Source organism: Haliotis rubra, unplaced genomic scaffold, assembly GCF_003918875.1.
Source record: "Haliotis rubra isolate DU_JTF1 unplaced genomic scaffold, ASM391887v1 Scf961, whole genome shotgun sequence".
NCBI lineage: Eukaryota > Metazoa > Mollusca > Gastropoda > Lepetellida > Haliotidae > Haliotis > Haliotis rubra.
This window is the reverse complement of record NW_025767703.1, coordinates 283,333-307,336: the sequence shown is the minus strand read 5'-3', so window position 1 is coordinate 307,336 and position 24,004 is coordinate 283,333. Positions and strand designations below refer to the sequence as shown.

Genomic DNA, 24,004 nt, shown 5'->3' with positions numbered 1-24,004 from the left:
ATTCATTCAAATTGTAAACATTATTGTGGTGTTGGAGTGAGTATACAGAAACTACCTTTTTGTGACTTATGTGTTATTTGGTACGATGCTGATGAGACGTAAAACTGCAACTCATCTCAACACAGATGCTGATGTTGTTCTCGACATATATGGTTCTTTTTGCCATGTTCATTCTTTGCCTTGGTTTGACCTTTCCACTCGTTTGCACTTTCTCCTGTAGGATGTAAAGACCTTCGACAGATGAACCTAAATAATCACATGTTTGTTCCCTCCAAACATTGTTGTTCCTTGAATTGCTTATTTAAGATGTTAATAGCAGATTTGAATATGGTAGTGATGCATGGGTGAAAATACATAATCTGAAAGCAGAGTAGTTTCTCCATTGGGAATCACCTTGTCAGCAACTGATTGTTCATTAAAAGATCACCGACATATTTGTGTTCTTAACAGTCATTCTGTTTGTGGTCATTTTGCCTCCACTCAGGTAAAAAATATTTTCAAGTTCTTCGACCAGCTTCTGTGGTCAAATTGGCAGAGCGTCTCCACGGCGATAGGAAAGTCGTCCAATGGACCCCATTGCCGCATGATATATACAGACAAAAATATATGGTACTTGTTTCCCTGCCTGTCCTCAGCATTACGGGGAATACATGTGTGGCTCAGAGTCAATATACTGTGTCTTTGTGTGGTCTGCAGGTAAAGCTGTGGCATGGTATCTCTGTCCTCAGCATTACGGGCAATAAATGTGTGACTCAGAGTCAATATACTTTGTCTGTGTGTGGTCTGCAGGTGAAGCTGTGGCATGGTATCTCTGTCCTCAGCATTACGGGGAATACATGTGTGATTCAGAGTCAATATACTATATATCTGTGTGTGGTCTGCAGGTGAAGCTGTTGCATGGTATCTCTGTCCTCAGCATTACGGGCAATAAATGTGTGACTCAGAGTCAATATACTATATCTGTGTGTGGTCTGCAGGTGAAGCTGTGGCATGGTATCTCTGTCCTCAGCATTACGGGCAATAAATGTGTGACTCAGAGTCAATATACTTTGTCTGTGTGTGGTCTGCAGGTGAAGCTGTGGCATGGTATCTCTGTCCTCAGCATTACGGGGAATACATGTGTGATTCAGAGTCAATATACTATATATCTGTGTGTGGTCTGCAGGTGAAGCTGTGGCATGGTATCTCTGTCCTCAGCATTACGGGCAATAAATGTGTGACTCAGAGTCAATATACTTTGTCTGTGTGTGGTCTGCAGGTGAAGCCCTGGCATGGTATCTCTGTCCTCAGCATTACGGGCAATAAATGTGTGACTCAGAGTCAATATACTTTGTCTGTGTGTGGTCTGCAGGTGAAGCTGTGGCATGGTATCTCTGTCCTCAGCATTACGGGCAATAAATGTTTGACTCAGAGTCAATATACTATATCTGTGTGTGGTCTGCAGGTGAAGCCCTGGCATGGTTTCTCTGTCCTCAGCATTACGGGCAATAAATGTGTGACTCAGAGTCAATATACTTTGTCTGTGTGTGGTCTGCAGGTGAAGCTGTGGCATGGTATCTCTGTCCTCAGCATTACGGGCAATAAATGTGTGACTCAGAGTCAATATACTATATCTGTGTGTGGTCTGCAGGTGAAGCTGTGGCATGGTATCTCTGCCCTCAGCATTACGGGGAATAAATCTGTGGCTCAGAATCCGTATACTATATATGTGTGTGGTCTGCTGGTGAAGCTGTGGCATGGTATCTCTGTCCTCAGCATTACGGGCAATAAATGTGTGACTCAGAGTCAATATACTTTGTCTGTGTGTGGACTGCAGGTGAAGCTGTGGCATGGTATCTCTGCGGGATAAGCACAATAAAATCTGCATTAATCTGGACTGATAAAAGCCAACATTCTGTCACATTAAACGAGTGCAGCTCAAATATAGAAATAAAGATGATAGCAACACTAGTAGAAATAATAATTCAAACACATACTTTCATCACATGTTCAATCATTGTACACCGTTATTTAGTCATTAACGCAATAGAATCTGTTTCAGCAGATAATCGACACTGAAATTCATTGTTGTACATCAGCACTGTTTAGCTTTATTTATACATACAAAATAACATAAGAAGAACACGAGTTTCCGGACCATAATTCGTGTGTTTATCCATGGCGCTGTTTTTCCTTTCTTTCTATTACATGAAGTGAAGGCGTCCCCGCGTAGGGGTAGCAAATAGACTTGTGAATGAGTGACAAAAACAGTCAATGAGTTATTTACGTTAAAGGGCTAGATTCTAAATTTTCAAAAATAGAATAGTGAAACCAACGCAAAATAATGAGACATCACAGTACCAGGGAAAACACACAGACGGTGGACAGTAACAGTTCTCAAACAGTCAGTAATATATGTTGCAATGGTTGTTATATTTGGAATACACAGTAAAAGCGGAGAAAAAAACTGTTACGAAAACCCGTGTATAATTACAAACATATCGTGTGGATGTGTTTATGATGACACCCGGTGTTAGCGGAATAAGTGCGTGTCCTGCCCTACCTGTGGTGGTGCACTGGTCGTCACACATACAAACTCTAGTCAATTGTTCACCTGAAGAGAATGAGGAACGCCTAGTGAAAGTCGAAATTGGGAATTTTATCATAACTATTTGATCATGTCATCAACACACGATAATTATATAGTCCGAGTCGTACAGTCGACTCCTATTTCTTTTACATACTTGTGCATACCCTTCAAAGTGCTTAATACATTTCAAATAGATTGTTTGATGATAAGATTCAAATGACATGAAATCGTTGTATTGGTCTACCTATTGAAACTGACGACTGCTATAATCAGGAATAAGATGTTAAACCTTCAGGTTATAACGTTTGGGGATAAACATTCTCTCCCTTCTGAATGCCAGTGGAATAATTCTACAACCATTCCTCCTATTATTATTTCAACATTCAGTGCCCACTTTGCAAAGTTACAGACCCTAAAGAAGTGCCTAATGCAGCCTAATGACAGATGGCTCTTAGACATTTATCCTTGGAATGGATTGATAGTTCTGAATTGCAATTACTGTTAATTCATAATACTCTTTAAGATCTACCTGATTTAAAATGAGAAGTTATATTACGGGTTAAATGGGAGCTTTGACTGAGCAGTTCGTCTGCCAGTACCGAACCTTCTTCAAACGGCAAAATATTTAAAATGGCGGATAAGTGTATAGTTGCCCTCGCTGTACTTGTCATGGCAAACAGCGGTACTCTCAACACTGACTCTAGGCAGCCCTACGGTGTGAAGATGTGTGAAGAGTTCTGCGCCAGTCTGATGTCTTGCGTGAGACCAGCTTATGTTGAGAGATATTTGCTGTGTGACCTGACATGTGAGACAAGTAAGCAGGTGTCAGTTGATACCAGTGGAGCTCATCTTCCGCATCCACACAAGGTAAGCATCCTGTGTTCCTCTTGAATGTTTGCTTTATTTATGTATTGGTCTCCGTCTACAATGGTGTTTGGCTAGTGAGTTGGGAGGGTATTCCACCGCTTATAGCAATGTCCGAGTCACGCTGAAGAGGTCAACTTCAGAAATGGACTTCACAAACTGTTTCAGTAATGTCAGTCATTTATGGAGTCAGCACTCTGATCGTAAGCTGTCCCACCGTCCCCGCTAGAACAAATATACTCATGAAAACGAATAAGGGAACACATGAAGGTACAAGCGTTCCTTGATATATTTCCAAAATTTCACCCACAGTGCAATACATACCTTGTGAAGAAAACTTGAAAAGAGTATAGGAGCACTTGTAGTTCCATGTGTTCCCTTATTCGTTTCCATGAGTATATATACCAGTTTGAGTTTTTTTGTGCGTCCGTCGAATTTAACTTTAAATATAAATAGGTTACATGAATCGTTTCCAGGTGTTGAATATAACCTGGAGCCAACACTCTAAAAAACAAGATACCATGCCAACCCCCTTTCTGCAATCACAACAAATCTCTTCTTAAACCATTGTACAACTGTAAAAGTATGTGTTTGTGAATCACCGTCAGCTAGTGATGATGTCATAGTGATGACAAGCGTTCGCAACATGGTGTGCAACTGGCACACACACACACATGCGAAACATGGACACATGGTACAATTCAAAACCTGACGGGACACGACACCAATACGTCAGAATTGAAAATGTCTGCACCCTTAATTTGATGTAGCCCTGATGATGACCTTGACCTTAGCATGTAACAAGGTGAAATAATTATGACATCTCCCTACAACATACTATAATGACGAATAATCACTTATCAATGAGTTTGTATTTTGTCCTTTTCAGATCCAGGGAAACGGTAAGATCGGAGATGAGTCTTTAAACTTGAGACAGCGTGTAATCATTTCGAGGAGGCACCTCCGAGTGCTTGTGACACTTGGACTGAAGAAACAAACCCATCCAACTGGTAATGAGAAACTGTTCTTCCAGTTATTGGCAGCAAAATACTTAAAATTGTTCGTAGCGTGTATTTCACAACTTTGCAAGTGCAATCAATAAATGCACTTTCTTCGACGATTTCAAATACTGTCATGTCGTCTTATTTAAAAGTTGAGGATACAAAATAACGTGATCAAGTAAAGTTGTATGCTTCCAAATTTGACGCTTTAAAGACAAAAGTGTCCAAATTTCACCTGTATGTTTTTATTTTATCCAGATGAACAATTTACTTACCTTTGCATTCATTTGTTTCTTCTTCAGTTGTGTAAACGTTTATAAAATACAGTATATATCACAGCAATTTAACTTAGATGCCCAAATCATTTCCATAGATTTTCCAGACTGGATATTCTTTGGCCTTGACATTTCATATCTTCAAATATATAATGTCTTCATGATCAACCCCTCTGCTGGTCTGTTGAAGCAGATCCTGAGACAAAAGGAACAGGAAAAGGGAAGGACAAAGAAGAACCCCACAAGTTCATCTCCATGACAACAAGTACAATCCATTATAACATGATGCACCTACTGATGAGGAAGGAAGGGACTCATGATCACTTTAATTTCACTAAGGTTTTGAATCTCACAAGCTGTAAACTATTGGAACGTCAACATACATTACCTGACAAGAATCTGGCCTCACCATCCCGTCTGTACACTGGGAACTGTGCACGAAACAAGAGGAGAAGCTGTGTACATGTGTTATATGTTGGGTCACACATATATATTACGACGTTGATGGAAGACTGGAGTCTACCTGCACTACGTTTTGAAATCTCGATGGAAGTTTTCAGGTGCGTGTCTTTAAGAAACATAAGAAAGAACGGTAGTCGAGACAAATGCGGATTTGTACATTACACAAGTCTGAAGTTTTGGTAAAAGTCATGTCATCCTTTGACAAAAATATTTCTTGTTTGTTATATTATTCAACAATCTGCAGAGTTCCAGATAAATCATGGAGTAATGGTATAATTAACGAGTGGTTAAAGAGATACAGTGACACACATTCAACATATACGTCCCACCCACTTAATCCCATCTACATGGCGTCTATGTCAAGTGTTTTATCCATGTTGCAACCAAAGCACTTGTGTCTCTGTACTCCTTATAGCTTGTTGCACATAATTTAATATTATCCATATGGTGAAACATACCCAGTGTCATATATATCATATGTGCACATATCACTTTTGCCAAGTAACCATTGTTTCTGTATTTCATCGTCTGTGACGTTATAAAACACTTGAACGTGACGTCAATGAACAGGACAGTCACACCTGCTTACAGTTTTACTGCACAAATGTACATGAGTAAAATGGGTAATAAAGAAATTATTACACTCGCAAGTGGGCCACACGACTCGCTCTCGATCTCACAGTACAAAATTTCACACTCGTTTCGAAAAAGTCTATGTTCCACTTGCTCGTGTTATAATCTCTATGTTTAGATTGACAATTTGAAGCTAGTCATCATGGATTCTGGTCCCCATTGTGATCACTGACCACATCCATCGTTATAAAGATTATTATGTTAAGGAACTTCTTCCTTATTTTTTTCTGAATGATTATTTTCTCACAGGCTAATGGACATTATAAAACTTTCAGATTCCCTGGACCGCCAGTCTCCTGCTTTTCCATGAAGGATGATTCAGTCTATTGCTTGACGCACAACTGGATCTACAAACTTAAGATTTTTGAGGCACTTGCTCTTGCTGAGAAAACCTCAATTCAGCTCAATGTTCCCCGAGGCACTCATGATGTAATTATTGATTCTGATAATTGGAGTCATGTTTTCATGACCACCAACAGCTCAGTCGTAATGAAACCGTTTGATATGTCTACTGGCAGTGGTGACAATGTTATGGAAATTCAACTGAAATGCCAGCTTGTTGCCTGGTATAAAGGTTTGATCTGTTTCCACGATTTGAGGCTTCCTTGTCCTGTGGAAATATGTCCTTTTCCTGTGATTGTCTCTGGGGAATGCAGGGAAACTAACAAGGTGTAAACGTAAGTGCTGTCGTCATATATCTGTATCTAGCCACTGTAAACAGTTTGTAATGTACATGTGTTGAATTTTAATCTGACAAAATGAATCTCTGAAAATGGCAGGAGTGAATGTCAAGAGTATTCAGTTGTGGATGGTAGCATATGCGGCTTCAGTTGCAATCTTCGTTATGATATACTCTCATGGATGAGTATAGGATGAGAAATGTGGATCACTATAAATATTTCATGGGCATCTGGAACTGACCATCCGTGTTCTGAGAGACTGAAAAACTTTTACACGTCAAATCAGCCTGGACAAGACGTTTCTGACGTCTCATAACAGTTGTCAGAATTATCAAATTTGTGCTACAGCTTGTGTTTTATTGCAAATGATATTGTTGTAGCCCATGTTGTAAATGCTAAATATTTCTGTTGTAGCATTTGTAAATGTAATGCAAGAGTGTTCGAGGATAACATTGTGTGTGTTTGTATGTGCGTGCGTCCGCGCGTGCATGCAGAGAATGTTTTTTAAGCAAAGTTCCCAGTATAGGACTTTGTTTAAAAATAAAAAATCTACGTTCCCAACAAAGAATTGGTGGATAAAGTGCATACATTTAGAATAAGCACAACATCAGGAAACAACAGTGTGGACTTGGTATACACATGGTACTGAGACAAGGCAAGAGTGTATGATATTCTTGATGATCTGAACGTGGTCCAGAGACAACATCTTCACACATTCTGAGCCTAAACAAGCGGTCTCACTGTAAGAGCAGAATAGTCGAAGACAGTGATGTACAAAAGCGCTCACCCAAAGGCTGTGACATCTTATTAAATGGCGAAACGGGCAGATTTTACGACGCATCACTTTTAATTTTCACAGACAACACAGATGCTGATATCACTTTCCCGGGGGAATTACAAGGCATGCATGAGTACTGATCATGTCATATTGATACTTGTGATGATACGGAGTGAAATTTGTCTTCAGGAACCAATGCTTGTCCTTAGAGGCGAGAAACAGGACCGGGTGGCTTGTGAGTGAGCGAGATAAGTTAGATCGGCAGGATTTCAGCCAAATCGTCAGGCTCACTGATTTGGTTGATGCATGTGGTCGTATCCTAATTGTATAGATCAATTAACATGATGTCTAGATTGTCTGGTGAATTAGATGGATTCCGTTTGTCTACGCACTGAGAATGCATGGTTCGTGAAGATCCGGGTTAGAAGTGATCTTCACCAACCCATGCTTGTCGTAAGAGGCGACTAAAGGAATGGCGTGGCCAGGCTCGCTGTCTTGGTTAACACACGTCATCGTATTTCAGTTGTGTAGATCGAGTATAATTATGTCGATCACTGGATTGTCTGGTGCAGATGCGATTATATACAGACCGCTGTTATATAGTTGAAATATTGCTGAGTGCGGCGTTTAACAACAGACAAACACACAACAAACATCAATAATAGTGAAGCGGGTTGCAAGAGAATCACGATGACCATATCTCCGTCTGTTAGAGAGTTACTTCGATCAGAGATGGGTGGTCGCATCGCAAATACAGTACTTTCAGCTTAGTATTCAGGGTTGGAGTTGGAAGCGCAACAATAAACATATGTGAATAACATTGAATTCAGACTTAATTAATTTGGCATGAATAAGCTACTAGATACAAAAGGATTGCTATACATGGCGAGGAAATGGTTAGTGTAAATAACAATTTCGCGAATTGCTCTCCTACAGGTTTCTTCCTTGAGAACTAAATTCATTTACTAACAGGGAATAAACTAATTATTTTCATTATTGGATATTTATATAACGTACATATCCACGCAAGCAGTACATGCCCAAGGCGCTGGAGGGTTCTCTTCATCAACGGATGTCTTTTCTTCTGGCAGTCTTTTAACCAGCTCAACTCCCAGGGGAGTATTCAACTCGTGCAGCCTGTTATCACACAGCCTCACACGGTACACATTTGCAGCTGGGTGAACTGGGACACATAGTCACAGTACTTTGTCCAATGATACTGCACGTTACTATACCCGTAACTAGGTATCTGCACATCTGGTCACCTACCATCGGATGAGTGGGTTCTTTTAAGTGGGCAGGGTTGTGACAACACTGAAAGAGCCTGCTAGTAATGTTAGCTCCAAGGTTTTTACACCCGATCACAAGTGGGGATCGATCCAGGCACCTTTCGCTTCCTAGCGCGGCGCCTCAGACAGCTCGCCCACAATGCCCCCGAATCCACCAAATATATCAGGCAAAATTGCATGTTTCACATTTAAATGGGGAAGCAAAATAAGATATTCAATATGATATCTGATACCGCTAATTCAACAAAGTGTCCCATAATAAATAATACAAACATGACAGTGATGATTGTGTTAAGGCTTCATCTGTCAAAGTAGCATAAATTATGCTACTTTTAACGAAATACTGAGAGTGTGGTAAAATCCTAACTCTAATATCACATGCAGTACATTTATATCGCAGAATATTACCAGGATAAGCAGATCACGACATGCCTTTCCTTTCACAATGTATTTGGCACAAAGGGATTTTAACGGCCCTGTAGCATATTTTTATGTGTCACAGTATAAGTCTCTACAAAGATTGTGGGCAACTCAACAATGTTCTGAATATACAAGAACTAGAGTAAAAAGACAATGTATAAGTTAGATAGTATGTACACAAGGTCGTGAGCATCAGTGAGGATCATACTTGCCGTAAGAGGCGAATACCTTGATTGGGGCCTCACGGCTGCTGCCGGCTATCGTGTCAGGTATGATGATCGATGCTCATGATGTCAGTCACATGATTATTATTATTTATTAACTACAGGTGTCGTCATAGAGAAAATTGTTGAACGAGACTAGGCATAAATATAATTATGGATATTTGAGCTGCAATCGTTTGATGAGGGTGAAGTCCACTTCAATGGCGTCGGCCTGCTGCACTGGAACCCGTACTGGACCAGTGAACAGATTGTTGTCATCAACAGATATCTGAAATGATTATGAACCAATATGTTTATTACACAGGCTGACCGATCGTAACACACACGCACGCTCTCTCACAAACACACACACACGCAAGCACACCCTCCCTCCTTCCCTCGTTGGTCTTCAGTAACCGATGCTTGTCGTAAGAGGAAGCTAACGGGGTCGGATGGTTAGGCTCACTGACTTGATTGACACATGTCATCGTATCCCAATTGCGTAGATTGATGTTCATGCTTTTGATCACTGGACTCTCTGGTCCAGACTCAGCTATTGAGAGACGCCACCATATAGCTGGAATATAGCTGAGTGCGGCGTTAAACAACGACAATCCAACCATCCAACCGGTCTAACACCGTTATCAAGAAAGTGATAAACAAGATGGCGATTCAGAGGCTTATATCTCACCCTACTTGTATATATGTCCCTCTATCGTCATTCTATTCATCACTTTCTTGATAACGGTGTTGGAACCTACTCCGAAACGTAGCTCTCACTGTAATAGAGACGTCGTTCATTCATATATTATTACACTGCCTACATGACAAATACAGCCCACGTACCAGGAACTCGGTGTCTGTGATCTTGATGGAGAGATTCGAGATGACGTTGGGCGTGAAGACTACATCTGGATGGCTCAGTTCCGTTGACCACACGCCAGATGACCGTGTATTGAAGCCTATGTCCATTGTGTCCCATCGTACAACCAAATACAGAGCAAACGTGCTGTCACCATTTACTTGAAGACGCACCCAGTTTCGACTGAAAACAGAGATGTCACCCATTTATATATACCACAACTCTCACACTGTCAGTTAGACTTAGTGCAAGCCTCTCTTTCAAGGTCATTGAATATAACAACTCCAATACCGGACTCCATTCCCCACACAGGTACACTGTATGGAGCCTTTTTCTAATGTGGAATATTGCTGAAAGCGACATGTAACCACACTGACTCCTTTCCAGTGCTCATCTCATTGTATCCCCACGGAGACATGTCTACAGTAGTCATCTCATTGTATCCCCACAGACACATGTCTAAAGTAGTCATCCCATTGTATCCCCACAGACGCATGTCTAAAGTAGTCATCTCATTGTATTCCCCTACAGCCGTCTAAAGTAGTCATATCATTGTATCCCCACACACGAATGTCTACAGTAGTCATCTCATTGTATCCCCACAGACGCATGTCTAAAGTAGTCATCTCATTGTATCCCCACACACGCATGTCTACAGTAGTCATCTCATTGTATCCCCACACACGCATGTCTAAAGTAGTCATCTCATTGTATCCCCACACACGCATGTCTAAAGTAGTCATCTCATTGTATCCCCACAGACGCATGTCTAAAGTAGTCATCTCATTGTATCCCCACACACACATGTCTACAGTAGTCATCTAATTGTATCCCCACACACGCATGTCTAAAGTTGTCATCTAATTGTATCCCCACACACACATGTCTAAAGTAGTCATCTCATTGTATCCCCACACACGCATGTCTAAAGTAGTCATCTAATTGTATCCCCACACACGCATGTCTAAAGTAGTCATCTCATTGTATCCCCACACACGCATGTCTAAAGTAGTCATCTAATTGTATCCCCACACACACATGTCTACAGTAGTCATCCCATTGTATCCCCACACACGCATGTCTAAAGTAGTCATCTCACTGTATTCCCACACACGCATGTCTAAAGTAGTCATCTCATTGTATCCCCACACACGCATGTCTAAAGTAGTCATCTCATTGTATCCCCACACACACATGTCTAAAGTAGTCATCTCATTGTATCCCCACAGACGCATGTCTAAAGTAGTCATCTCATTGTATCCCCACACACGCATGTCTAAAGTAGTCATCTCATTGTATCCCCACAGACGCATGTCTAAAGTAGTCATCTCATTGTATCCCCACACACGCATGTCTAAAGTAGTCATCTCATTGTATCCACACACACGCATGTCTACAGTAGTCATCTCATTGTATCCCCACAGACGCATGTCTAAAGTAGTCATCTCATTGTATCCCCACACACGCATGTCTAAAGTAGTCATCTCATTGTATCCCCCCACACACATGTCTAAAGTAGTCATCTCATTGTATTCCCACACACGCATGTCTAAAGTAGTCATCTCATTGTATCCCCACACACATGTCTAAAGTAGTCATCTCATTGTATCCCCCACACACATGTCTAAAGTAGTCATCTCATTGTATCCCCCCACACGCATGTCTAAAGTAGTCATCTCATTGTATCCCCACACACGCATGTCTAAAGTAGTCATCTCATTGTATCCCCACACACGCATGTCTAAAGTAGTCATCTCATTGTATCCCCCCACACACATGTCTAAAGTAGTCATCTCATTGTATTCCCACACACGCATGTCTAAAGTAGTCATCTCATTGTATCCCCACACACGCATGTCTAAAGTAGTCATCTCATTGTATCCCCCCACACGCATGTCTACAGTAGTCATCTCATTGTATTCCCACACACGCATGTCTAAAGTAGTCATCTCATTGTATCCCCACACACGCATGTCTAAAGTAGTCATCTCATTGTATCCCCCCACACACATGTCTAAAGTAGTCATCTCATTGTATCCCCACACACGCATGTCTAAAGTAGTCATCTCATTGTATCCCCACACACGCATGTCTAAAGTAGTCATCTCATTGTATCCCCACACACGCATGTCTAAAGTAGTCATCTCATTGTATCCCCACAGACGCATGTCTAAAGTGAAGTCATCTCATTGTATCCCCACACACGCATGTCTAAAGTAGTCATCTCATTGTATCCACACACACGCATGTGTCTACAGTAGTCATCTCATTGTATCCCCACACACGCATGTCTAAAGTAGTCATCTCATTGTATCCCCACACACACGCATGTCTAAAGTAGTCATCTCATTGTATCCCCACACACGCATGTCTAAAGTAGTCATCTCATTGTATCCCCACAGACGCATGTCTAAAGTAGTCATCTCATTGTATCCCCACAGACGCATGTCTAAAGTAGTCATCTCATTGTATCCCCACACACGCATGTCTAAAGTAGTCATCTCATTGTATCCCCACAGACGCATGTCTACAGTAGTCATCTCATTGTATCCCCACACACGCATGTCTACAGTAACCATCTCATTGTATCCCCACAGACGCATGTCTACAGTAGTCATCTCATTGTATCCCCACAGACGCATGTCTACAGTAGTCATCTCATTGTATCCCCACAGACGCATGTCTAAAGTAGTCATCTCATTGTATCCCCACAGACGCATGTCTAAAGTTGTCATCTCATTGTATCCCCACACACACATGTCTAAAGTAGTCATCTCATTGTATCCCCACAGACGCATGTCTAAAGTAGTCATCTCATTGTATCCCCACACACGCATGTCTAAAGTAGTCATCTCATTGTATCCCCACACACGCATGTCTACAGTAGTCACCTCATTGTATCCCCACAGACGCATGTCTAAAGTAGTCATCTCATTGTATCCCCACACACACATGTCTACAGTAGTCATCTAATTGTATCCCCACACACGCATGTCTAAAGTAGTCATCTCACTGTATTCCCACACACGCATGTCTAAAGTAGTCATCTCATTGTATCCCCACACACGCATGTCTACAGTAGTCTTCTCATTGTATCCCCCCACACACATGTCTAAAGTAGTCATCTCATTGTATCCCCACACACGCATGTCTAAAGTAGTCATCTCATTGTATCCCCACAGACACATGTCTAAAGTAGTCCATGAAACAGACTGCTTTCGGATTGCATTTATATTTTAGCGGGGAGTATCACCAGCCACTCTCCCCCGTCCATTTATTGCTGTATGAACGGAAGCATATTTCATACAACGTCAGTTGACAAAAGAAATCATAACTATAGTTATTATGTGTAGTCGATACGCTGTTGTCATAAGGAGACATACTATGTACAACATGAACCTTCCCCTGTTTATGTCTTGTCTGATCTGTAGGCGAGAAGCTGTGGTCATAAGGAGACATAACATGTACAACATGAACCTTCCCCTGATTATGTCTTGTCCGACCTGTAGTCGAGAAGCTGTGGTGATAGGGAGACATAACATGTACAACATGAACCTTCCCCTGATTACGTCTGACCATTACAATTGCTCTGGTCATGTTCACTGACAGCATATCGAAGGCTAGTTCCAACGGTACAGCATGTATTACATCAATATGTAATTCTCTTTTGTCTTAGTTATACACTCTTCAAAAAAGAAGGGGAACCTTAACTTTGAATTTGGATAGGAAGAACATACTTATCAAAGACAGACATCTTATGAACGCACAACCATTTCTCTGTATCACCACCCCTAAATACAACGCATGGGATGCACGTGTACAACGCAGTAAACCAATACACGTGCATGGGGTGTCATTCTGGATTTTGACTTAAATATCAAGAAGGTCGGTAAATCATTATAGACCATTAATGTTGACAATCATCTTGCATCACGTCATACAAAAGTCATCTTTCAAGAGCATTTACAGTACAAACTATGGTCGTAAGGAAGTGCAAGAGGCGATGCACTCTAAAAACAGTCATTATCATATCAACATTTACTCCAATATGTCTCCCAGTGTTTTTAATCGTAAATCAAAAATGAAGTTGCTCTACATTTTCTATAGAGTATACTGAAGCAGTATACAAAATCGTCATAACGACATGTAATACAAAATGTTGATACTTTACAAACACCTACATGTTGACTCCATCTGCGGCTGCCTCCACGATAATCTCCGTTCCACTGGACAGAGGAGCAGGAAGAGGCGTCCTGAATACTCGCACCTGTTGTAAAGAAGACAGTGAGCAGGTGTGTGTTACATAACAAGTAGACAGGAGAGCAGGAAGAGGCGTCCTGAATACTCGCACCTGTTGTAAAGAAGACAGTGAGCAGGTGTGTGTTACATAACAACTAGACAGGGGAGCAGGAAGAGGCGTCCTGAATACTCGCACCTATTGTAAAGAAGACAGTGAACAGGTGTGTGTTACATAACAACTAGACAGAGGAGCAGGAAGAGGTGTCCTGAATACTCGCACCTGTTGTAAAGAAGACAGTGAGCAGGTGTGTGTTACATAACAACGAGACAGGGGAGCAGGAAGAGGCGTCCTGAATACTCGCACCTATTGTAAAGAAGACAGTGAACAGGTGTGTGTTACATAACAACTAGACAGAGGAGCAGGAAGAGGTGTCCTGAATACTCGCACCTGTTGTAAAGAAGACAGTGAGCAGGTGTGTGTTACATAACAAGTAGACAGGGGAGCAGGAAGAGGCGTCCTGAATACTCGCACCTATTGTAAAGAAGACAGTGAACAGGTGTGTGTTACATAACAACTAGACAGAGGAGCAGGAAGAGGTGTCCTGAATACTCGCACCTGTTGTAAAGAAGACAGTGAGCAGGTGTGTGTTACATAACAACGAGACAGGGGAGCAGGAAGAGGCGTCCTGAATACTCGCACCTATTGTAAAGAAGACAGTGAACAGGTGTGTGTTACATAACAACTAGACAGAGGAGCAGGAAGAGGTGTCCTGAATACTCGCACCTGTTGTAAAGAAGACAGTGAGCAGGTGTGTGTTACATAACAAGTAGACAGGGGAGCAGGAAGAGGTGTCCTGAATACTCGCACCTGTTGTAAAGAAGACAGTGAGCAGGTGTGCGTTACGTAACAACTAGGCATAGGATTTGAGATATGCGTGTCCATTGCCTATTACGCTTTTGCCACCTATCCTACAGATCCGGGTTAGAATTCGTCTTCAACAACCCATGCTTTCATAAGAAGCAACTAACGGCATCGGGTGGTCAGGCTTGCTGACTTTGTTGACACATGTCATCGTATCTTAGATGCGTAGATCGATGCTCATTCTGTTGATCACTGGATTGTCTGGTCCAGACTCGATTATTTCATACCACCTCCATATAGCTGGAATATTGCCGAGTGCGGCGTTAAACAACCAACCAACCAACCCCTCCCCAGCTTTTGCTTCCCCGTCTAAATACGGGTAACTGTCAGGACACTGTCGTTCATGTATGGCTGTCAATGTTGGTTTCGATGAGATCTTGATCTAGTTAAGGAATTTTACATCATTCATTGTGATTTAAATGTGTTTTAGGTTTAATGAAAACTATGGCAAAGTCTCCTCCTACCGTTAGTTTGCTTATCAGAGTAACATTATAATCATGAAGTGATGTATGTATTGAAGGACGTGCACATAATTGTTTCAAAATATGCATCACCGTACAGGGTCAATCCAGAGGGTCTGCATGCACCGTCCTATGTCCAACGGTACGTTGTCTTGGAAACATTTGCCTGACGGGGTCGGTAGATAGGAGAATCCGTTGGAGCAGGTGACATCCTCGTGGGTCTGGTTCCTCATCACCGAGAGTCCATTCAGGATCCGGAAGTCGCTGCAGGCAACTAAACACAACACAGATTCCACATCAGTCTCATCATGAACTACTTGCTGACAATTCCGACCTCAAAATACAACATACCATGCTGAAACAGTTATTTGTGTAATAGGTTTTGTTTCGCTCCTGTGAGTGAGTGAGTCACAGCGCCACTTCCAGACATTTTCCAACAATATCAATATAGGGACATCATAAATGGGCTTCACACATTGTGTGGTAACGAATCCGTGAGGAGCAAATGCTTTAACCACTTGGCTGTCCTACCTCCCTGCTCCTTTGACATAAGGTAACACCTTCTGGTGATTTGTTCTGAATGGATGTTTAACTTGGATTAAAACATATGTCATCATGTCAGGCTTCAGTGACAGCGAGCATGTGCAATGTACCAGTGAGTGACAATACATCTGATAATATTCCAATATCAAACATCCGCAAATATAACGCGTTATCGACAATCAAAAATATTGTACAGGCGCGGTCTATTGATCACTATTTTCTATGCCAGAATGAAAAGAAATCTGAATTCTTGACAGTATTGATTTACTGATAAAAACATTATTTTCACATACCAAGATCAAGTAGGTGACTTTGTTAACAATGTTATGAATGGTTCCTTGTTTGAGTGAGTTAAAATGACCTTGTCGCATCGTCATTGTTTCTGACATATAGTACAAGACCAAATCAGTGCACACACAGAAGACCAGTCTCAACACAAATTTCAAAGGAGTTTCAAAAAAATACATTTTTCTTCAAATTGTACAGACAATTTCTCAATGAGTTTACAATGAGATGCCAGCTCACATTGGAAAACAGATCTTTCAGATTTACTGAGTGATAGTGTGAATTCAATGCATTTGAAAACCCAACAACAGTCAAACAGAATATGCCTGATGGTGAACACTATATCACAAGAGATGCACTTAAGAGGTCTAACTTCATCTGTTGTAATCAGATAGTCATGAGTAAACCGTCTGTGGCAATACGACATCGTCGTAAAACTACCTCATCACGTCTTGACCTACTGATGTTGATGTCTGGATTATATGGTACTAACTAGTTTATTTACATACTGGTATTTACTGGGACTGATTTTATTAGATCACACTGCCGGGTTTATAAAGAACGTATTTAGTTAGTATTTAGTTAAATATTTCACGAATGACATTTTATCAGAACTAAGTCAACACTTTTTTGTGTATTTTACGTAAGAAAAACCTGGCCTGAAATTCTTGACATACCAAACCAACAATAATCAGTAGAGTTTCAATCACGTTTAGTCACAAAGCGTATCCACCTCGTTATCAACATACTCATAAAATACAGTTGTTAGTCATTAATAATTTAGAGCAATATCTATTTAAGTTAAACATTCTTTTGTACTTCAAAGGATAACGATCAAGAGTAGTGTAGCACTAGATGTTGATTATTGTCAAACCCAGTAACCCTTTGAATGAAAACAACCAAAACACAACGCTGTTCTGGGATAAGGCTGAAAACCAAACTTGGCATATAGCATTACATTAAGTCTCTGATTAAGAACAGAAGTAATTTTCCAAAGCTGCTCACAGGACTGACACGGTGATAATTAGTAGGATCTCTAATATCAACCTTTGTAAAACAAAGGCACAATCAGAGCTGATGACCAAGAAATAACCGTTTGATAAAACATTTTTGAAAGCCTTACACCACATGATGGAAGAGTGTGTCACACATTTACTTACCCTAGAAATTAACGTTTCATCCGACGGCCATATAAACAGTGAGATTTGCACACGTTTAAGGGTATTGAAATAATAGAACACTGCACTCATCACTTGCATTTCTTTCGCAGATCATGAAGAACATTTGGGAAACTATGAACAAATATCACAATGTGTTTAGATAGTAATAACATCTATAGTCGTAAATGTTGTGAGTGAGTTTACGCCGTTTTTAGCAATATTGCAGCAATATCTCAAGAAATGGGTTTCCACATTGTACCCATGTTAGGAATCGAACCCGGATCTTCTGCGTGACGAGCGGACGCTTTAACCATTAAGCGACAACAGCGCCCTTAACATGTTGTTGAGTATAGTATAATTCTTGTAGCAACGCCATCAGTTCTACTTATCATGCTCAATACAGCAAAGATCTGGATTAGAATTAGTCTTCAGCAACCTATGATTGTCATAAGAGGGATCGGGTGGTCAGTCTCGTTGACTTGGTTGACATATGTCATCGTATCCCATTAGCGTAGATCGATACCCATACTGTTGATCACAAGTCCAATAAAACAGTTATTGGACGAGATTCAAAGAAGACTGAATGACCTCCAACTAAGGCCGGCAACCGAAGCTGGACTCGATCAGGCATTTCGTTGAATATGGTCCCAAGTGCCGATTAACCGGCTCATTCATTCCATGTTGAGAAGATGCAACGCCGTCATCGATGCCCATGGAGACCACGCGCGATACTGACTTTGAGATATCCTAATGGTACCATTTGGTGATTTTGTTTGTGTGAACTCTAAATGTGATTCCCGAAAATGTGATAACCATAACTGTCAGGTTTTAACTCAATGCCCCTTTTTGATTGTTAATTAGATTGAATTAAAGTGTGTGGTTTAGAAACCTCTATCGATGTGGCGTTTCTTTTGCGGTTCAGTATAATATGTGACATCAATAGTTATAGGATAAGAAAACGAAAAACATGTTTCGTTTTAAATATACCAATGGGCGTCTGATAATTAGTTTTATCGATCTAAACAAGCTGAGAAAGCAACGTCTGAAACCTACTGATATATTGGATCCAATTACAATCAAACAAGTCCTGTAAGGTAAACGTGTTTGTACAATTATTTACTTTAGTATATAGCAAATATTTATATGTATGAACATGAAATATTCGTTCATATTCTAAAAACAGTTCAATTTTCACTACAGAATCAAAAGCTATGTTAACAGCTCTTAATTATATCAAGGCTCAAACTAACTGTGATTGTAAGCAGTTCATAACATTGTATGATACCCTTTCCTGTCTTCAAGCCTAATGAATGTTTCGTATAAAAAATCCAGGTTTACTTCAAATCATAGAATTATATAATCCGTTTGCTACTAGCCAATATGGCATCGTCTTCTGTTGGCTACCTAGTCGCGTTGGTATTACTGGAAACACAATGACCGATGCTGCAGCCAGTGCAGCACTCACCAAATCGGTGACACCACTTCTAATTCCGTACAGTGACTATAAGCCTGCAATCAGATGTTACATCAAGGATTCATCTAATTAAGTGAGACACTCAAGTAAGTATAAATGAGCTACATGCTATAAAACCAACCATCGGTTACGCTTACTTGGGTTGCCAGTCCAGATTTGAGGATGCCACCATACTCTTAAGACAGGGTTATGTATAAATGTAACTTGTGTGTTCACTTTAAGGACTAACGTTGTTTACTTTGCATGTTTTCAAAGGCAAGCATCGATCTATTTATTCAGCAGTGTATCACAGCTTTACGTGATTCGCGTTTCTCTTGGAATTGAGTATAGTATCCTCAGGAGTATGGATAAGGATGGAGGGATTATTTTACACTCAGTGATCATTAATCCCGCACTTCACGTTGTTTGCAGGGGCGATGGGGTCCCGGCTAAAGTGAGTAAATATCAGTTAAAAGTTTAGTCACGTCAGCATTATTGTACTGCATCAGCTCGGGTTCGATTCCCCACATGGACACAATAAGTGAAGTTCTTTCCTGGTGCCCCCTGCCTTGATATTGTTGGAATATTCTTAAAAGCAGCAAAACGCCAACACACTCACTCATTATTTTGCAAAGCTTTTTTGAAGCATCGTGAAGTGGTGGGGGAAATATTTGAAGTTGCACTCATCCATGATACTTTTGATATCGTACAGGGGAAACTGAGCTAATGTCTCGATATGAGATAAGAGAATATTTGCCAACATATTCTCTCAAAATTAACCACGTGTACTATTTGGATTAAGTTATTAGCAACAAAGAATTTGGGAATTTCATGAATCGCCAAATCTGAAGCTGAAAACTCAAATGTTGTTCGTCAATTCATCCATTACACTCCAAAGTTCAAGCTGTTTAATTGTTTTAGCAGAAGAGATCAAAGATGGGTACTTTGTGTTGGTTTTGGTTCAAATTGTGATCCCTGAAGAAACCTGTACCCATTGTAGACAAACATTATGGATAACAACTTCTTTATTTTGTGAGTGAGACGTTTGATAATGTTCTTGTACCGTTGTTCATGCCTCATTCAAAGACGTAAACCTGGATTGTACTAACAAACAACAATTCAGAATGTGTATTTCAACAAGTCACTTCAAAACGCAGATATGCATTGCTCAGGATTAACAAGCAAACACAGATCATGTATTACTATATATAAAAGAATACCACCAGAACGACATACAGCATTCGTTACCTGTATAATACTGCCAGCCTGCCTCTTGTTCACCCCCAGTGATGACGGATGAATAATACAACCGGCAACGTTGAGACACTGGATTGTGCAGTACCATGTTGCACTGCGGATCACCAAAACACCTCCAAACACATGCGGCTTTGTCAGAAACACTGCGTTCAGTGATGAAGGTGTCATTGAACATTTGTCCATCCAAACTTCCATGATGGTTAAATGTCAGAATGCCACATGACTGTGAAGCTGAGCTGTAAGTCATGGTGATGGTGAGAACAAGCTGAACAAATTCCCACACAACCATCCTCATGCTGCACGTTTCTGGCAATAGTTTCTGGTAGTTAGAGGAGAATATTCAAAGAGCACTTCACTATAACTCAAGTATCGATCACTTAGCGTGACGATCGATGGATAAGATCGGTTCGCACCACTGCCGGAAACAAACTACGCTGGTTAATATCTGGTTTGATGTTTCATATTGACATATTGACAGTATTTAAACGGGTAACATATTGATCAATGGATTATTGATGAACAGTCTTTCCGATGAAGCTCGTCTATGCGGAACTATAAGCATATGTTATTATGTTATAATTAATGGACTCGTGGCAATCAAGGTGGATAGTTTCGATTATAAAATCGCTTTGTCTGTCTTCAAAAACTGGAATTCTTCCGATCGAATTAAACGTCTCCATAGACACAAAAACAAATAACAAATAGAAGGTCATAACGACCAAAGAAGCCCAAGAAGTTACTGTTTAAACAATAAGAAGCATCTTAGAAACAAAGAACAACATCTATGTCATGATTTGCAAATATACTACCGACAAGGTAAGGGAACTGATGACATTTGTTGGTTGGTTTAATGTTTAATATTATCAGCAATATTCCAGCTCTATGTCTGCGATCTATAAATAATCGAGTCTGCACTATACAATCCAGTGATCAATAGGATGAGCATCGATTTAAGCAGTTTGGATACGATGACATGTGTCAACTAAGTCAGTGAGCCTGACCACAAATAATAATGTTAGACATTGATTCCTAGTGAAGGAATTATCAATTCTACTTGACAGCGATTCTTTCATCAAAAGTCATACAAAAAGGAGGATCCTCATCTTTTGAATAATATTCTTGAGTGTAATTGTCTTGACTTGACCTCTTTAAATCTGGGCTGACAGAGAAGTAAGTGTGTTGTATGTAATATTTTACACCAAATTTAGGTGTCTTGTTTTGCATTAGATCCCTGCTGTAACTTCTTATGGCAAGCTTATTATTATTATCATTGTGAGGTGTCGGATCTAGTGTCCAACATTTGTTGAGTGCTGCTGTAGTGGCAGAAGCTGTCACTGTGTAACGAGTGATTCCAACATGACCGGGCAACCAACAAAAGACAATGTTATATTGGCCAGTGGCAAGATCATTTGCAATTCGAGAATTTCGGCTTACATTGGATGTCTATTGGGACTGTATGACCCAAAGCACAAAGGAGAGTCTGAAATTAGTATGTATTGTTTGTATTTAGACAGTCTATTGATATATTTAAGAGCAGCTGTGAAAATAGAGCTTTTATACGGAACTGTAAACAATATTGTTTTGGATCCAATGACCGGCGCACCCGTCCGTGGATCACCTATAAATGTTTTGTAAGTGTTCAATGGCATTTGAGAAGTGGTTGAGTGAAAAATGAAGCATACAACGTAACTCTTAGCTTGATAACGGTGTAAGTAACTATATCGATACGTCGCTCTATGCAATAAACAAGAAGTTGCATGCTTCATAGATTTCGTAAGTGTTTCTTAATTGATGGTATTGTTATATGCCGATTAGCCGTTTGTTTTCAAATTTCAAGTTTGGTTAATTTAAGTTCCACAAGTGGTTTCATTAATTGCCTAGGTGGAGATGAAGAAAGCAGGCGGAAATGAGATATATTTCAAGGTCGATATTAGCAGCAGAAATCGCATGTTCAGTCCTTCTGCCTAGAAGCGGGATAAGACTTCTTATTGTACGTATCTTCATAACGGGGATTGAAAGAGCAGCTGTACTCTCTCTCTCTCTCTCTCTCTCTCTCTCTCTCTCTCTCTCTCTCTCTCTCTCTCACACACACATACATTCTCCACATCGCCCCCCGCCCGCCCCCACGCGCGCACGCACACACACGCACACATTCATATTCATGAGTACACACGCGCGCATGTGAGAAACTATTCCAGCAAATGATTTCGATGGCGAACAGGATCTAACAGAAGCGTCATTGAGCACAGGCTCAGTACAGCACTGTATATCCCCCTTTATACGTCCAGTCGTATATTTCCTCCAGACATTCATCACCACCAGCCCACACACATAAACACACAAGCACACATATGAACGCAGTAACATACACACATTGACACACACAAATACAGATACACACATTTATATGCATACTGGCACACATACACACACAGACACACACAAACACACACACATTGAGACACGGCCATATTCCAGCAATATCACGGCAGGGGGACACTAGAAATGGGCTTCACACATTGCACTCATGTGGGGAATCGAACCCGGTTCTTTAGCATGATAAATGGACACTGTTACCACTGGGCTACACCCCTCAGCCTCACAGAAGTGAGATGGTGTATTACTACGCCATCCTACTCAAGCCTGATCACTCACCTGTGGAGGATCTTCTCCATCTCCCATGACAAATAGTGCCTTGAACTTGTTGTATATCACTTCCGCCTTGGACTTGATGCGATCGCTGCCCTTGTACTTCCGACACTGAAAACACAACAGACCATTGAGTGAGTGAGTTTAGTTTTACACCGCTTTTAGCAATATTTCAGCAACATCAAGGCGGAAGACACCAGAAATGGGCTTCACACGTAGTACCCATGCGGGCAATTAAACCTGGGTGTTCAGCGTGACGAGCGAACGTTTTAACCACTGGGCTACCCCACCGCCCCTGACAGACTAGATCAGGGGTGCTATCCTCAAAGCGTTCAAGCGCCCATCACCCCCAACAACATGTTAGATTTCAGTTTTACTCTGTGATAAAGGCTATCATAGCTTTAACACTGTGAAAGGTCACTCGGGGTTTTCTCTCTTCAACCTCCTTAGACTCTAAGCGAGCTGGGATTAAAATTGTCATCACTGTGACCTAACTCCTGTGACAGTTATACTTCCACAGTGAGTGAGTGAATGGGTGAGAGCAGATTTCAATTCATTTTGGCAGTACATCAGGGATGAGTTGTTTGGGAATATTATTTCAGAGAGGCCTGAACGAACAATCAGAGTGCTGTTGTAGACAAGCTTAGAGCTATGGTTGACATAAGTCTCAGCTGAGGTAGGGAGGTACGGTCACTTTTGCTCTACGATCACTTTGTGCAACTACACACAAGTCCAGGCCCCGATTTCTTGAAACAAACTTAAGTCGGATTTTGACTTAGATTTACTCAAATTTGAGAAAGTGCAGGAAAATGCATTTCCCAGCATAAACTGAAATCAATATTTAACATGTTTTAGTTAAACAATGCAGTTGAGTAAAAAATACAGCTGTTTCAAATTGTCAAAGTTTGAAATTTGAGTAAACACATAAGTTTGTTTCGAGAAATCAGAGCCAGATCAAGGAAGCAGGGAAACATCAAGCATTTATTCACCTCATATTTA

At 40.8% G+C, this 24,004-nt stretch overlaps 1 protein-coding gene across 1 annotated transcript; it reads right to left on the bottom strand.

The window, feature by feature from the left end:
• Window positions 1-9,346: 9,346 nt before the first annotated feature.
• On the bottom strand, window positions 9,347-20,741 carry LOC124265122. Its single transcript, XM_046699915.1, has 5 exons — window positions 20,348-20,741; window positions 15,757-15,932; window positions 14,218-14,303; window positions 10,021-10,219; window positions 9,347-9,463 (listed from the first exon to the last, which is right to left on the bottom strand). The coding sequence occupies exons 1-5, from the start codon at window positions 20,649-20,651 to the stop codon at window positions 9,347-9,349; spliced, it is 882 nt and encodes a 293-aa protein (XP_046555871.1). The 5' UTR covers window positions 20,652-20,741.
• Window positions 20,742-24,004: the final 3,263 nt, after the last annotated feature.